Source organism: Chrysochloris asiatica, unplaced genomic scaffold, assembly GCF_000296735.1.
Source record: "Chrysochloris asiatica unplaced genomic scaffold, ChrAsi1.0 scaffold00037, whole genome shotgun sequence".
Classification (NCBI taxonomy): Eukaryota; Metazoa; Chordata; class Mammalia; order Afrosoricida; family Chrysochloridae; genus Chrysochloris; species Chrysochloris asiatica.
Genome location: NW_006408555.1, coordinates 4,566,653 through 4,583,612, shown reverse-complemented (window position 1 = coordinate 4,583,612; position 16,960 = coordinate 4,566,653). Strand labels below are relative to the sequence as shown.

Genomic DNA, 16,960 nt, shown 5'->3' with positions numbered 1-16,960 from the left:
ATGTCCAGTGCCTGTTTATTTTGAAATATTTTTGCAAAAGGTCCCCTCATCAAGGAAATTTGGGAACCAGTGAGTTTAAAAACAAGTTCAAGAGGTTTGCTCCCTGTAAAACTTCTCTGAGCATTTGGTGTGCCGCAAGCAACCAAGATCTGCAGAAAACCCCAAACCTACCGCTGTAGAGTGGATTCCAACACCTGGTGACCACACAGGACAGAGCAGACCTGGCATCAGGTGTCCAAGGCTGCTTCCTCATACCGAGGAGTGGAGGGTTCAAACTGCCGCCGACCTTCCAGTTAACAAAGCACTTTAACCACCGTGCCACCAGCCACTCCTTATCTACGCAGTAACCCAAACCCCACTGCCAGACTTGACTTGGACTCATAGCAACCTGGTACAGGGTTTCTGAGGCTGTAAATCCTTACGGAGACAGACAGCCTCATCTTTCTCCCATGGAGCTATTGGTGGGTTTGAACCATGGGCCTTGCAGTTTGCAGTCAAGTGCTCATCCTACTAGAGTTTCCTAAATGCATATGGCCTTAGAAACTGTGGCTTGAGGAAACAAACCTTGAGGGGAGTCCCAGAGCCAGGAGTCCGGGGCTACACACTGGGGACTCCAGACAAAGCCTCACCTTGTCCAAGAGAGTAACTGGGCCAAGTTGCCTCCTCTAGTCTGTAGGGATAATGATAGCGCCTTGATGTGAAGAACAAATGATTTCAGACATTGAATCAAATTGTTGAGATGCCACTGAGTCGATTCCGACTCACAGTGACCCCAGGTGTGTCAGAACAGGACTGTATTCTATAAGGTTTCCAATAGCTGACTTTCCAAAAGGTCTCTGGGAAGACTTGAGCCTCCGACCTTTCCATTGTTAATGGCGGGTACCACCCAGGGATTCCGAATGAATAGACAAAAAGTCCTTCCAAGCCTGTTGGACACAGAGTGGCACAATAAATAGCTCCAGTTACTAGTAGTATTTCCACATGGATACAAAAAGGAGGGAGTCCTGGTGTGGCACTGTGGGTTAATGCACTGGACTGCAAGGTCGGTTTGAACCACAAGGTCGGCAGTTCAAGCTCACCAACTGCTCCTTGGAAACCTTATACAGGGTCGCCATGACTCGGAACCCACTCAACAGCACTTAACAACAACACCACTAAGGAGGCCCCCAGAAGAGAGTGTTGGGTGTGTCTGGCCCTGGTGTGTGGGGGCTGCCAGAACAGCTGTTCGCCTGGTGTTTCTGCACCTGACCAGAATTCCCCGTGTGTCCTCACCCAGATACTCCTTGGAGGAATTACTCAGCCATTCTCTTTCTCCAGCACTGACTCCTGAGAATCTGAAGTGCCTGACTCTGAGAACATTTATATTTTGTCAGAAAAGAAATCAAAAGGTCTCATGAATCAAAGCATTTTGTAAGACAAGCGTACCGCGTAATTCACGGGGATGGGCTGATGGTGGCCACATGGTCCCTGCAGTCCTGCAGTGGACTGAGAACAATAGGGAGGGTGGCTGTCCGAGGGCCGCCTGCCAAGACCCAGCAGCTATCCACTGTGCGCCTTCCAACTCGGGCCCTCCCCTGCAGCCTCTGCTCTTGGACTGGTAAGGGTTCGGTTCTGTCTCAGACCGACTCAGACAATACAGCCCACACTCTGGGCCAGCTCTGCTGCCTGTTGGCTGCAGATCTGGGGCAAGCCCTCTAGCTGCCCGGGGCCTTAGGTTCTAGAAGGCTCCAGGCCCTCAGGGATGACTGAAAGGCACCACAGGGAAGAGTAAGGAGGCCAGCACTTTGTCATGTGGTGGAAGGGGGACTGTGAGTTTGGTGTAGGCCTTTTGGGAGGCAATCGGACAAAGTGTGGGTCAACAGTTGTAATGACCAGGTCCATGCCTCTGCCCCAGGGCTCATCATGTGGAGCTACTACCCCCTCAGGAAACAATCCAGGTGTGGCTGGAAAGGGACACCTGCTACTTACTGAAGAACCCCAGATGGCATTGTGGTTAAAGCATTCAGCCACAAACCAAAAGGTCAGCGGTTCGAGCCCACCAGCTGCTCCATGGAAGAATGAGCTGGTAGTCTATTTCAGTAGAGATGACACCCTTGGAAACCCTGTGGGGCTCTACCCTGTCTTAGGGGTTCTCTATGAGGTGGAATTGACTTGGCAGCAGACGAGTTTGATTTCTTACTCAGGAATCCCTGATTAGGATAGGTAAAGCACTCAGCTGCTAACTAAAAGGTTGGAGGTTCGAATTCACCCAGAGGAACCTTGGAAGAAAAGCCTGGGGATTTTCTTCCAAACAATCAGCCATTGGAAACCCGGTGGGGCAGAGTTCCACTCTGACACATATGGAGTCACCATGAGCTGGGATCAGCGGCACTACCAGTCCAGAGTCTTACCAGATGCCTCCCTACACTCACTCTTTTAATCTGGGGTAGCGCTGCGGGTTAATGGGCTGGACTACAAGGCTGGTTTGAAGTGCAAGGTCGGCGGTTCCAGCTCACCAGTAGCTCCTTGGAAGCCCTATACAGGGTTGCTATGAGTTGGAACAGACTGGATGACACTTAACAACCACCACCACCCAAGAGGCAGAGCCTCTACCATCCCTGCTTGAGACATGAGGAGCCTGAGGCCCAGAGAGGGTAAACAGCAGTTCCAGGTCACACAGCACAACGTGGAGCTGAAATCTGAAGCCACGCTGCCTGGCTCAAAAGTCTTCACTCCTAATTACACTAGACTGCCCCTTTGTCCAAAACAAAGTAACACAGGCTTATTTCAAAGTCAAATGTCTTCAGAAACAAATGACCTCATTTGAAAAAAATATGTATTTTTTTTCAGCATATGTAAAAACTGAGACAGACATAGCAAGTCAACTTCCCCCAACTTCCCCTTTTACAGGTGGGAAACTGAGGCCCCGGGAGGAAGAGGTGTGTCCAGCCATCCCTCATTTCCAGCGTGTCTACATGGACGGTCCATATAGTGACTGTAATGTTAGTGACTGACTAACATTCTTGGCATTTCATAAGAGCACAGGGTGTGCACGATGGTACTTCACAACAACAAAAGAAAGGTTGATTACATATCATAAACTAAAAATCAACCTGTTTCTTCTTCAGGCGGAAAGGCGGAAACACCTGCAACAGGTGGGACCATCTTGGGAGATTCGTTATATAACATTCAGTCCCCATATACAGACGGGTAAACTGATACTCAGGCACAATTTAGTGACTGTTCCAGAACACCATTATTCAAGCATAACTGACTCTCTGTCACCTCAATGGCTGCATTTGCGGTTGTGCATAAATGTGAGGCGCCCTGGTGTCTTAGCCGCGTTAGAGAATCCTGGTGTGGCACTGTAGGATAAGCACTGGACCACAAAGTCAGTTTGAACCGTAAGGCTGGCAGTTCAAACTCACCAACCACTCTTTGGAAACCCTATACAGGGTTGGTATGTGTTAGAACCGACTCAATGGCACTTAACAACAGTATAAATGTGAGGCCTCATTCATTAAGCGTCAGGCAACTATCATTTGTTTATGTGAAGGTGGTAAATATAAAGATAAGGGTCAACAACACCCAGTACTTCACCTGAACTGGGCAAGATGGGTTTTTTCATTTACCCAGCATTCCTTTCTTTTAGCAGATGGAATCATGCCAGTCCTGAGTGTGCATGTGACCCAAGCTGGGCCAATGGGGTCCTATGAAGGGGCTGATAACCACTGAGGTGAGGGAAGGGGGGGGTCTCTTCCTCTGGGATCATGACCCAGAAGGACGTTCACAGATTTCACCATTTCTCCCACCATGCAGAGCCCGCCTGAAGCCAAACCCTGAGAAAGTCAGAACTGAGGGATGAGTTGGACATACGGCTTGAGCCTGGATCCAACCACACCTGAAACTAGCCAATCCTGTATGTCCAAGTTCCGAGAAGCAAGCAAATTCTCCTTTCTGTTTCAAATTGTTTGTGCCTGCAAACAAATGAATTATATATAACTAGTACTCCCACCACAGGGTCCTACCAAAGAATCCTATGTCCCGACTCTTCCTAAATCACTGGTCCATTAACCCCAACTGAACAGATTCTAGATTTCCAAGAAGCCACACATTTAAATAGTAGGCATTCTCTCTGCCATTCCTGGTCCCTGTGGCCACACCCAGCCGCTGGCCAGTAGGGACACAGGGACTAAGTTAGATGGGGCGGAGGAGGGACTGAGCAGGAAAGCCTTGATCATGGGACATGAATTCTTTTGCATTTTCCATTCTGTTGGCCCACAAGAGACCCTGAGCGCTGGGAAGTCATTAAGCCACTAAAACCCAAAGTGGTCCAGAAGAAAGCAGCCCAGCGACAAGTGAAGGGTTGCAGGGTGTTCATGCCAGGCAGGCACAGATGACACTAATAAAGACATAAGGGAGGTGACAATTACTGAACATCTATGTCCCAGGCTCAGAGCGGGCCCTTTCATAAGATGATCAGAATGGTTATCACACATGATAAAGCTCAAACCCCACTTCCTGAGAATGCAATCTAAAGAAACAGCTCATTAGAAGAGAGAAGGGAGCTTGAGATGTGGATTGGAAGATTATCTGGAAATGTACAAACTGTAAGTGACTTAACAGACAACACCAGGGAACATCTAGAATATTCCAGTATGGTTGTGAAATAGGACACTCTGCTACCAGAATAAAAAAAAACAAAAAATGTTAATTACAAGACACAGAATTGATGAAATGATATTAACCTAGAAACAAAGCCAACAGGAGCAGGATTTTCAGGGGCCGCCGCAATGTGCAAGGAAGGGAGGGCATGCAGGAATCGGAGGCGAGGTGAAGACTGAGACCATTCCTCTGAGAGAGATGACTTTGTTTTCTTTCTTACCATTATTACTTTTAAATAAAACGTTCATTTTGGAATAGTTGTAAGAGGCAGCTCAGAGAGTCCCTGTATTCCTCTCATCTGGGTAGCCCTTATTTATTGTCAACAGCTTAGAGGACTGTGATGCGTTTGTCAAAACTCAGCAGCCAACACTGGTCCCTCACTATTAACTAAGCTCTAGAAGAGAGTTCTGGCAGCGTAGTGGTTACCAATCAGGCTGCTAACCTCAAGGTCAGCAGTTTGAAACTACCAGCTGTTCTGCAAGGAAAAGATGAGGCTTTCTGCTCCCGTAAAGATTTATAGCCTCGGAAACCCTGTGCAGGATCGCTATGAGTCAGAACAAACTCCACAGCACATGACAACAAGACTAGATCCAGACTAACTCAGTTTTCCTACTCATACCTTGTCCTGTCAGTAACATTTCACCAGGGGTTCCAACCACCACTTGGGGGTCCAGAGATGCAAGACAGCTCATTCAAAGTTGTTCCTTCAATCACTGACCCAGAACCCACCCCAGGACCCGAAGAGAACCCTAGGAAATTACCTGGACCACCTCCTTCACCAGGGTCTTGTCCGTGCCAGTCTTGGCTCTCTGCAGTCCACTGACATTCTCGCCGATCCACGTAATGAGGGCAAACTTAGACCTCTTGCTCATGGCGTCCCCAGTGGTGAAGCGCACGAAGGCGAACAACCGCACGTCATCTGGGGCCGACAGAGAAAAGAACATGCAAGGCTCGTTAAACACCACAGACCATTTCCCTGAGGTAGAGACTGTAGCCACGAGGGTGCCCGACCCTAACCCCAACATTGACCTTTGTCTACAATAGCTCAGGCTTCCAAGCCCATGTCCCAGGTGGGAAACTGAGAGGTACACAGGCAGTTGGAGGCTGTGCCAGGATGATCCCAAGTCTTGGTGGCTGCCTACAATGTCCCCTCCCTTCCGATGGTTAAGTGTCAGGTCTTTGATACTATTTGCTGTTAAAATGCCGTTGAGTCAGTTCCGACCCATAGCTACCCTGTATAGGGTTTCCGAGGAGCAGCTGGTGAGCTTGAACCGCCGACTTTCCAGTTCAAACGGCTTTGCAGTCTGGCGCGTTAACCCACAGTGCCACCCCAGGACTCCTGGATCTTATTTAGGGAACAGGAAGTCATTGATTTACTCTGCTTATTCTTAATATTTAGGCCCTGTTTTGAATGGGAAAGTGGCAGCAGCCAACCATGGGGAGACAGGGACCAAGCTGGGGAGGGGCAGGGAACGGCGAACTAGCAGAAGAAAGTGTCCCTGATTTGGGCGCAGGGCCTGTTGTAAGGGTTTGTAGTTGCTGAGTTGAGAAGCCTGGATTTCCCCAGCGATACACCGGTGAGTCTGTGGAGTGTATATCAAAGCCCCCTTGGGGTCTGGCAAAGGAGTCCATGTGGTACGGTGGATGCCGTCTGTTTCCATGACAACCTTGGAAACTCTATGGTGCTGGTTCCACGCTGACCTACAAGGTGGCTCTGAGCAGGAATAAACTTGATAGTAGTTGGGTTTGAGGCAGGGGTTGGGAGTGCGGGAATCTTGCTAAACACAGATTGTGAGTCATGGGTCTGGAGTGGGGCCCAGGGTCTACACGCCTAAATAAGCCCCCAGCTGCTGGTTTATAAAACACACTTGGGGTTAAGAAAACCAATCCAGACGCCTTCCTTCCTAGAATCCCTCCAGGCCCATTCCCAGGTGGAATATAGTGTTACCCCAGGACAAAAGACCACAAACCCTCTGAGGCCAGAGATGACAAAGTTCACTTCCTGGCTATTATCCGCAATCAGCACACCTGCATAACAAGCCCCGCCCTCCAAACCAGTCAGGACCAGATGTCCGGGCAGTGGGAGCCAAGACGCACCCAGCTCTCAGCTCAGCGGGCAGACCCTGGGACAGGATGTGTGGCTGATACTCCTCCAGCCCTGAGTCAGGCAGCCCTGAAACATTTATTTCTTAAAGAGAACACAGCCTCATGCGTACTGGCAACCCACTTAACAGTCTTGTAAAACTCTTGAAGATATCTGATTTTTAAAAAAGCTATTATAAATTGAGTGAAGGTTTACAGAGCAGATCATCAGTTTTATATTCAACAAATCATACACTCTGGTTCAGCTTAGTGATTGCAGCCCCCTCCATGGAACATCGCGCATCCCACTTCCCCCCCTGTGATTCCTGTTTCCCTTCTTCCTTCTTTCCCCACCCTGCTGAACTTTGTGCTTAGATAATGCTGCCCTTTTGATCTCAAATGGTTCTATGTTGTGCGTCCCTCACTTCTGGTGTGATAGCCCCTCACACCTATTATTGCTTGGCTGAAAACTGAGCCACGAGGATGTGTTTAGTTCCAGACCTGAAGGGTGACCCAGGTCCACAGCTAACCAGTAAGCCTGGGGTTTTGTTTGTTTTTTAGGGTGTTGAGTCCCACCCTATCCAGAACCTTCTACTGTAATGCCTTTCAGAGCAGTTGGTAGTAGTAGTTAGGCACCATCTAGTTCTGGTCTCAGGGTCGTGGAGACTGATGTCCATGGGTCCACTGCACTGGTTCCCCAAGTCTTCATTGTTCGTCATTCTTCTTTCCTCCTCAAGGCAGAGAAGACCCTCATGTATGTTTTTATTATCTCGTGGAGTCTTCAAAGTGAGGCACACAGGCAGGTGGGGGCGGGTGGAGGGGACATCATGGTCACCAACATCCAGATCACCATTTGACAGATCGGAGCCTCAGTCCAGGGAGGTCCCCTATGCATCCGAGGTAGCGTACTAATGACAAAACCAGGTGCAAGTCAAGGTCCTGAACATCCCAAGGGCGTCTGCCCAGCCCAACCCCCATGGAAGTCTGGTGAGTGCCCATCCTGGGGCCTAATCCTCAGGTTCAGTAGGAGACAAGGCAGTGGGGCAGGGAATAAAGGACATCTATCACTGGTGGACCCCACGGGGCTGGGAGACTGGACGTGGGCAGTAAGGGAAGAGGTGCCCGGAGACAGTGTCCAAGTAGGAGGACAGTCTGCTTGAAGTGCCAGCTTCCTCCCCGAGGGCTCTGACTCAACTGCCCCAACATCGGCGCCTAGGCTGCGTCACCTGTAAAATGGGTGATTTTGCACCTGCCTCATCAGCCAGCCATAAAGATGACAGAACCATGATGAATACTCCCATAGGAGTACCTCCCCAGAAGCTACCGCCACAATACAGGGCTCGCAAGTGGCCACCGAGGACTTGAATCATGGCTGGTGGGTCGAGGACCAGAACGTTTACATCCAAAGTTAAACAGCCTTGTGTGGTGGCGGGTGCAGACTCAGAACATGGGAAGAAGCCTACTGGTTCGGAAATGTGTCCTGGGCATCCGAGTTAGAAAAGCCAGCAGCGCTGTTTTGATAGCGTTTCCGAGGAAAAGGGAAGACTAGCATCAAAGTATTTCTTTAAACCTCCAGGTGCAACTGCAGGTAGCCTTGGCCAGAGGGGAGCTGTGGCCTCCAATCAAGATGCCCCTCACTCACAAATGTCGAGACACAAGCAACAGGACATGCTGGTGCCTGTTTCCATGGTAACCTCTCTGTTTCCAGTTCCCATGTTGGTTCTCTGTGCACACTTGGGTGCTGGTGTCTGCATGGGGACCCTATCACTAGTCACAGGACCCAGAGGAATATGTGCTGGCCTGGCTCGGGGTCACCTGTGTCCTGCAGACCCTGGTTCTGTGCTCAGCCAAGTCTTGAGCCTTCCTGTCAATGCAATGCCCTGGCCTTCTTGCCACCAACACCCCGTCCACAGCTCGAGGCCACTTCTCCACACAATGCTAGGCTTTCCCATGGTCTGCCCTTTCCACACTGCTGAGTGTCTCTACCAGGATGTCCTCTTTGTCCCTCCAACCCCATAAGCTCCTTCTGACCTTCACCAGCGCCTTCCTCTTGTGGAACAACCCAGACCTTCTCAGTTGAGCCAAGTGTCCCAAGGACAAGGTCCGGGACATAGCACAAGATAAATGTATAAAAAGCAAGTTACCCCACCCCACCCAAGGACACTGGGGACTTGTCCCACTAGAACCTTCAGGAACCTTCTAGATCCACCAGTCAATGTGATTTAAATGATCAGCAGAGCAGGAGGGCATGTTTTCCTGGGTTGCTGTTTGGTGTCAATCTGACAATGACCTGGCCAATAAGACTGCTGATGGGATGAATGTGTGTTTGAAAATCCAAGATTCACATTATGCTTACAAATGTTTGCATCTCAAGATTTGTCAGGACCCTGTGAAGTCAGCTGAGTCTGAGATGAAAAACCTGTTCATTCAAATAGTGTTTTCATAGGAAGATTTAAAGCCTCTCCCTCTCCCCACCCTCCTAACTAAGCACACCTGGCCTCAAACTGGTCCATCTAAAGGAATTTCAAATTCTTAGCACCTGCTGGCTCCCTTTCCTCTTCTGAAAAGAATGGGCAGAGTAAATGCAAACCTGAATGTATGAATGTGCAGCTAGTCCCACATCCATTCCCTGCTAAAACCACTCTGGGAACGCCCCCAGCGCTGTGCGGGAGGGCGATGTGGCTGTCTGCTTATTGGAGACCCTAGGCGGCAGTTCTGTGGTAGTCTATAGGGCTGCTAGGAGTGGGAGTTGACTGGACAGCAACAAGGGTTTTTGGTAAAAACCAGTTTAGTGCACAAGGAAACTGTGGGTACATCAACTGAACAACAACAACAACAACAAATGCCAAACCTACTGTTATCTAGTAGATTCTGGCTCCGAGCAACCCTGTAGGTAAACCACAACTGCCCCATGGGTATCACAGAGGCACACTGCCACAGCAGAGCTGCTGGGGAAGGGGATTCAAACCACCGACATTTCAGTTGGCAGCCAGGTGTTTTAATCAGTCAGCAACCGAGGGTATTGCTAGACCGCAACACATGTGCTACATCCATGTATGGGCATGTGTGTGCCACGAATGGAACATGAATGTGACCCCATTTGGAAACAGGGTCTCTGAGGATGTTATCAGTTAATCTGAGATCAAATCAGAATACAGTGGGTCCTGGTCCCATCTTAATGGTTTCCTAGAAACACAGAGACACAGAAAGAAAGACAACCGTGAGGAAATGCATCCACAAAGCCACGAGAGCACCTGGGCCCAGGAGAAACTAGAAGAGGCCAGAGGAAGATCTCCCCGAGAGCCTCTGGAGAGGGCCCAGCCCTGCTGACACCCTGAGCCGCCAAAACTGTGAGATAAGACATTTCTGTTCTTATAGGGTACCCACTTGTGGTGTTTTGTTATTGCAGCCTTGGTAACTAACACAAGGCGAGGGGTCAGGTACCCTGAGCTCAGTCCTTAGAGACTTCAGCATGGTTGGACCTGGCTGGCCTCTCCTTCAGCAGTTCGAGTTCAAGTTCCAAAGTCCATTGGAAACCTACCTGCCCCCCTGCACCTATTAGCTCTGTGACCTGGACCAGGTTGCTCTGTCTCCATAATTCTGTTTCCCCATCTACAAAATGGGTCAAATGCCTGCGTCATATGATGGCTGTGAGGGGTGAGTGATTAGAAGGGCTTGGTCACTGAAGATGAAGGCTGCTTTTCTATCCCCGTTTCTCCAGTGAAGCTGTCCAGCCCCTCAGGGGGTTCACAGTGGGTTCCTTAATTGCCAAACCCACGGGCAGCCTCTTCTCTGTGTGGATTCTTAATGCGAGCTCTTTGTCAGGTTATACATCATTTTCAACTCTCCTTGAAACTCTCCTGACCCTCGGCTCCAATCTCAACTTCCGCCTTTGCTGGCTCCTCACCCCTGGCCTCTATACATACACTGCCCAACATTCTGGCTCATTCTGCCCTCTGCCCTTACACGGCGTCCCTTGGGAGTCTCCACTCTCCAGTCCAAAGAGTTGCCTGTTCATTCACTGGGTCAACAGCTGAGTATCTACTGTCGAGGAGTTGCCTTCTAAATGGGGAGACTCGGACATCCTCGTCCCTCACTCATATGCTTCTGAGTTGTTCCCTGGTTTAGCCCCAGCAAGACTGGACATTTCTTGTGGGCAGGGTTTGCAGCCTCTTCCCACCTGTCATCCTCTGCACCTCACACACCTCACACATAAATGTTTACTGCAACAACTTGGTATCCAGACACGGGAATGAATGCCAGACTCAGGCAGGCAGGCTGGCATGGGCCCTGCTTTGTCCTTTCCAGTATCACGTATGATCCTTCACTGTTTGGAGCCTCCCTTCCCCCAGCTGTAGAATGGATAAGATGTTCTGTATCCAGCAAGCCTCTACTCACTTTGCTGGGGTTTACCTTCACCCTCGGTAAACACATAGTTGTGTGTCGAGATATTGATTTCACTTGCTTCATAAGCAGTTCTTGAGGGCCTACTGTGTGCTAACCAACCGAGGATGCCACCAGACAGAAGCCAGAGGCCCAGCATTTGTGGCACACTTAGCCTGGATGAGGCACCGGGTCTAGGCACGACTACGTACTGACACACGTCCGTAGTGAGGTGAGAACTACTTTCAGCCACATCTTACAGACGAGGAAACAAACGCTTAGCAAGGTGAAGTAATAAGGAACCAGGCAACTCCTTCCCTGCCCACTGGAGAACCAGTTAAGTCTAGACTTTTGTTGTTGTTGTTGTTTAGTGCTGTGGAGTCAGTTCTGACTCATAGCGACCCTATATCGTGTTTCCAAGGAGCAGCTATTGGGTTTGAACCACCAACCTCAAGATTAGTGGCCAAGTGCTTATCCTACGGTGCTACACCAGGACTCCAAGTCTAGAGCAATGGTTCTCAAAGTGTGGTCCTCGGACCAGCAGCACCAGCAGCACCTTTAATAGAACTTACTCAAAATAGGAGTTCTCAGACTCCACCCAAGACCCACTCATTTGGCAACTCCAGGTATCTGTCTTTAACCCTGGGAATCTGACGCCACCCAAGGCTGAGAACCCCGATCTAGAGAAAGTGAGAGAGAAGAGGAAATGAGGGGGGAGGGGCAGTCAGTATGAAGACCTCCACCCGCCCTCGTAGGAAAAGGGGTGAGGCAGAAGGTTCTGGAGGGTAAAAAGCTGAAGTGCTTAAAGGGCAGCTCCCACCCACTTCCTGCCCTCACACAGCCTTTTCTTTTAAGGAAGTTGTCTCATGAAGCTGCTTACTGAAGGGTCCCTGAGCCTCACCATTACAGGCCACTGAGACTGTCTCCCAGGAACTCTCCCACCCCCATTAACCCCTCTCCCCAGGAAAAGGAAAGTTATAATTAGGAAAAGGAATAATTGATCAAAATCAGAGGTCCTGGATAGAGTAGGAGGAAGACATGGAAACCTCCCCTCCGAAAAACAGAGTCAGGGAGAACCCCGAGGCTGTGGTCCTGAGACAGCCTTAGAGTCTGGCACTGAACTCACCCCCAGGGCTCACCTTTCAGCCAGATGACAGGCCTGAGAGGTGAAAAGTACCAGCATGGAGGTCCGCACCCCTTAGAACAAGCACCACATGAGATCAAAGGCCCAGCACCCAGCAGGGATGAAGGCAGGAAGGGACAAGAGAGAGGCACAGATGGAACCGGTAAACACATGGAGGAAGTGGGAAATGTTCTGTTGTGAGGATTGCAATCAATGTCACAAAACAAAAGGTACATGGATTGTTGAATGGGAAACTATCTTGCACTGTAAAGTTATAAAATTAATAAAACGTTAACAAAAGAAACAATTGGGAAATGGCACTAGATAACAATTCGTTCTGTGTGACTGCTACATTGTCTACTTGGCAACAAGCCACTGGTTGTCAATGCATCGCTGTTGTTGTTAGGTGCCGTCAAGTCGGTTCTGACTCATCGCAATCCTATGCACAACAGAATGAAACACAACTCAGTCCTACGCCAACCCCACAATTGTTGTTACACTTGAGTTCACTGCTGTTGTCACTGTGCCAAGCCGTTTCATTGGGGGTCTTCCTCTTTTTCGCCGACGCTTCCCTTTACCAAGCATGACGTCCCTCCGAAGCATGAGAGATGAAGTCTGGCCATCCTGACTTCTAAGGAGCATTCTGGCTGTACTTCTTCCAACAGATTTGTTTGTTCTTCTGGCATTCCATGGTACTTTTAATATTCTTCTCCAACACCGGTAATTCAAATGCATCAATTCTTCTACAGACTTCCTTATTCATTGTCCAACTTTCACATGCAAATCATAAAAGCACCTAAAACCCATCTCCGGGTGTCAGTCAATAACAAAGCAGAGTCAAGACCATTGTTGATTTCCTTCCGTAGGCACTGTGAGTGAGCTCAAGGTTGACTGTGTTAGATGCTCCCATTCATGGCTTTTGACCCTGCCTTCCTGCCCAGTATGTGTCTTACTCCTGAAGACACAGTCTCTGCACAGCACTTATAAAACCATCCTAGAAAGAACTGAGGTCCTTGATTGTTGGGAAGTCTTACCACAGTCACTGGTGGCCCATCACTGTTAACCTCATTGACTTTAAGGATGCCTTGAGTCCCCCGGGGGTGCAAACAATCAACTGCTCATTGAAAGGTTGCAGGCTCAAGTCCATCCAGAGGCACCTTGGAAGAAAGGCCTGGTTGGTGGTCTGTTTCCAAAAACTCACCCACTGAAAACCCACAGTTCTCCTCTGACACATATGATGAGGTCACTATGATGTGGAGTCAGTTTGAGGATCACTGATTTTAGTTTGTTTTTTGAGAGGCACAGAAACTTCAGGTAGGACCCCCAGGTGTGTGTCCAGCTCATCTCTTCAAGGCTCCTGGGCCCTCACTTAATAAGTTCTTATGTGAAACTGACTTCTCAGGACAGTGCCTGCTGAGAATAAATGTTCTCAAGTCTCGGGAAGCGCTGAGTTTTATATTCTCTCCTCGGCCCCTTCCTCCCTCTGGCTCTCTTCCCATCTCCCTCCCAGCCCAGCCACTTCCCATCAATCATCTTCTGCCCTTCCTTCTCCCAGACTCTAGAGCAAGAGACGGGGCGAGGGGCTTGGGGAAGGAGAAGACACAGAGAAGACCAAGGGGAGGACCCAGAGGGAGACACTCGGGAGTCAGGGTGCTAGGGATGTTGGGGGGAAAGACACACAATGAGGTGGTAAGAGAATGACAAGAAAGGAAAGAGTGAAGGGGGAGAGTCAGATGTCTCTGGAATCTCCAAGACCACCCGGAGTCACTGCTCCAATCATCTCCCCAAAATGACGCAGGTAACCTCCACCTTGCTCTCAAGGTCTCCCCTTCCTGTCCGTATTGCCATCCAAATTGAAATCTTAGGGGGATCAAGGCAAGACGGTGGGGCAGATTCTGACAGACCTCACTCTGCCTGCATCCTCGCTGGGGTGACCATGATACAGGATCCACACATTGACTCTAATCTTCACCTACTATCTACCCCCAAAGCCAGTGCAACCTGCAGATGGGACGGACAGTGCCCACAGGACTGAGGATCTGCTAGGGGACAGGATGTGGACAACTTTCTTCAGACCTTTGGAAATGTTTTTTCTTGTTGCACACAAAACACAAACTAAGTTCAGAATAAGTAGAAATACAAACAGGATCCACCGCCTAAAAACCACTGTACCCTCTTGGTACAAGTCCTTCCGGTCTCCTTAGCTACATTCAGGTCTGTGTAATCCTTGTCCCCGGTCACCACGCCAGTTAACTATGCCTACCTCATGGTCACACCATGCACAAAGGGATTGGACCATGTGATCCACGGGGTTTTCACTGGCTGATTTTCGGAAGTTGATTACCATCTTAGTCTGCAAGTTACGCTGAAATCTGTTCAGGTGAGCCTCCACTGACAGGGCAGGTGGGGGCCACGCATGTGGTGCATGGGCCAGGAATGGAACCAGGGTCTCCAGCATGGAAGGTGAGGATTCTCCCATTGAGCCACCACTGCCCCAGGCACACACACACATACAGGGCGCTGGTGGTACTGTGCCAACAAGGCGGTTCTGACTCACACAATCTCGATAGGGTTTCTGAGGCTATAAACCTTTATTAGAGCAGAAAATCTTTGTTTTTCTCTCATGGAGTGACTGGTAGTTGTGATTATATATATATATATATATATATATAAATGTTGTTGGGAAGTACCACTGAGTCTGTTCTGACTCATAGTGACCCTTTATAGCATAGCCAAGGAGTGCCTGGTGGGTTTGAATTGCTGACCTTGTGGTTTGCAGTCCAGTATTTATCCTACAGAGCCACAGCAGGACTTCATGTATGTGTGTGGGTAAAACCCACTGTTGTTGGTTCCGACTCACAGCTGTAAATCAAAACGCTACCAGAACTCCTTAGGCATGTGTTGTTGTTGTTGTTATGTACCGTGGAATTGGTTCCGACTCATAGCGACCCTGTACAGGGTTTCCGAGGCTGTAAACCTTTACAGGAGCAGAAAGCCTCATCTTTCTCCTGCGGAAAAGCTAGCAGTTTTGAACTGCTGACCTTGTGGTTCGCAGCCCAATTCTTAACCACTACGCTAACCCTAACCGTAACCCTTAGACATATAGCTGTTGTTAACTGCTGTGGGGTCATTTCTGACTCATAGCAACCCTATACTGCGTTTCTGAGGAGAGCTGATTGAATCTGAACCACCAGCTTATGGTTAGCAATCCAGTGTTTATTCTACAGGGCCACACCAGGACTCCTAGGCAGATAGATGCTGCTTGCCTTTGACTTGGTACCGACTCACAGTGGCCCTGCAGTGGGTTTCTGATGCTGTAAATCTACCCAGGAGCAGACTGCTTCATCTTTCTCCCACGGAATGTCTGCTGGATTTGCAGTTAACGGTTTAACTCATAACCGACTGCCTGGCCAGGACCCCCTCATCTAGTAGGTACCTAGTAACTATTTGTTGGCCAAAGTTAAGAAGGAAGAGAGAGAGAAGGGACTTGTTTCATAATTACCAATCAACACTCAACTTCATAGCAAGACAGGAGGAAGGGGTGGGGGGCGGAAATTGCTTCAGAGCTTTTTGAGACTGCAGCTCAGCTCTGAAGCTGACCTTACCTTATATAGTCTCCCTACGATGTTATACAAACAAGGCTCACTAGGCTAAAAAACAACAACCCACACACAAAACAGCTGAGCTGTCAGCTTCAACGGAGTGAGTGCTGAGAGCTGGTATAAAAGGGAATCATGGGAAGGAATTCTAGCATCCTGCCCCAGAGCCATAGACAGCTGGGCAGAGGCCAGCCCAGGAAGGCGGGTGGGCAGGCGGGCTACTACTGGGGGCCCAGGCAAGTGCGTGAGAAGGAACATGCCTTTTCTAGGGCCAAAGAGGAAGGAGAACTTGGGGTGGGGGAGGGCTGGGGATGGAGGGACATGGCCTCCCTGAAGGAGACCTCTAATATTGAAAGACTGCGGTCACTCACTCTCCTCTTTAAAGTGACTTCTATTGATCATTTCTCCTGATAGATTTAAAAATAACAAAAAATTAGTGCCACCTTCCTGTCCTACTAAAAAAATTTTGCTATAAAATATTAAAAAGTATTTTAAAAATAAAGAAAACCTATTATCCCAGAAACAAAATCCCTGTTTGCTTTGTGGCTTGCTCCTGATAGAAGATAGGGAAGATGTTGTTTATTTATTTGATAGGTGCTGTGTGTGCGCGTATTTTGTTAATGTTGCTGCTGTGTGCTGTCCACTCAATTCTGATTCATACTGACCCTGTAAGACAAAGTAAAACTGCCCACACGGTTTCCAATCTCCATGGAAGCAGAGGGCTGGATAATTCTCCCATGGAACCACTGATGGGTTCAAACTGCTGATCTTTGGTTTAGCAGCCAATTTAACCACTGTAGCCCCAGACTTCCTTATATACGTATGCATAAACGTGTGTATGTATATACATGTATATATGTGCATATGTGTGTATTTCTCTCTCTCTCTCTCTCTCTCTCTCTCTCTCTCTCTCTCTATATATATATATATATATATATATATATAATGGAGTCCTGGTGTGGCGCTGTGGGCTAATGCGTCAGACTGAAAGTCGTTTGAGCTGCAAGGTTGGTGGTTCAAGCTCACCAGCTACTCCTTGGAAACTTATACAGGGTCGCTATGGGTCAGAATTGACTCAACGGCACTTAACATCACATCATCACATATATATAGATATATAGATATATAG

General features: G+C 48.9%; 1 protein-coding gene across 1 annotated transcript in view; it reads right to left on the bottom strand.

Annotated features, from left to right (window-relative positions):
* The window catches only part of COTL1 (coactosin-like 1 (Dictyostelium)), a 43,969-nt gene that overhangs the window by 14,430 nt on the left and 12,579 nt on the right, over window positions 1-16,960 (bottom strand). Inside the window, exon 3 of the mRNA XM_006860130.1 lies at window positions 5,406-5,563. Coding sequence (XP_006860192.1) covers window positions 5,406-5,563 — 158 coding nt within the window. The remainder of the gene's footprint in view (window positions 1-5,405; window positions 5,564-16,960) is intronic.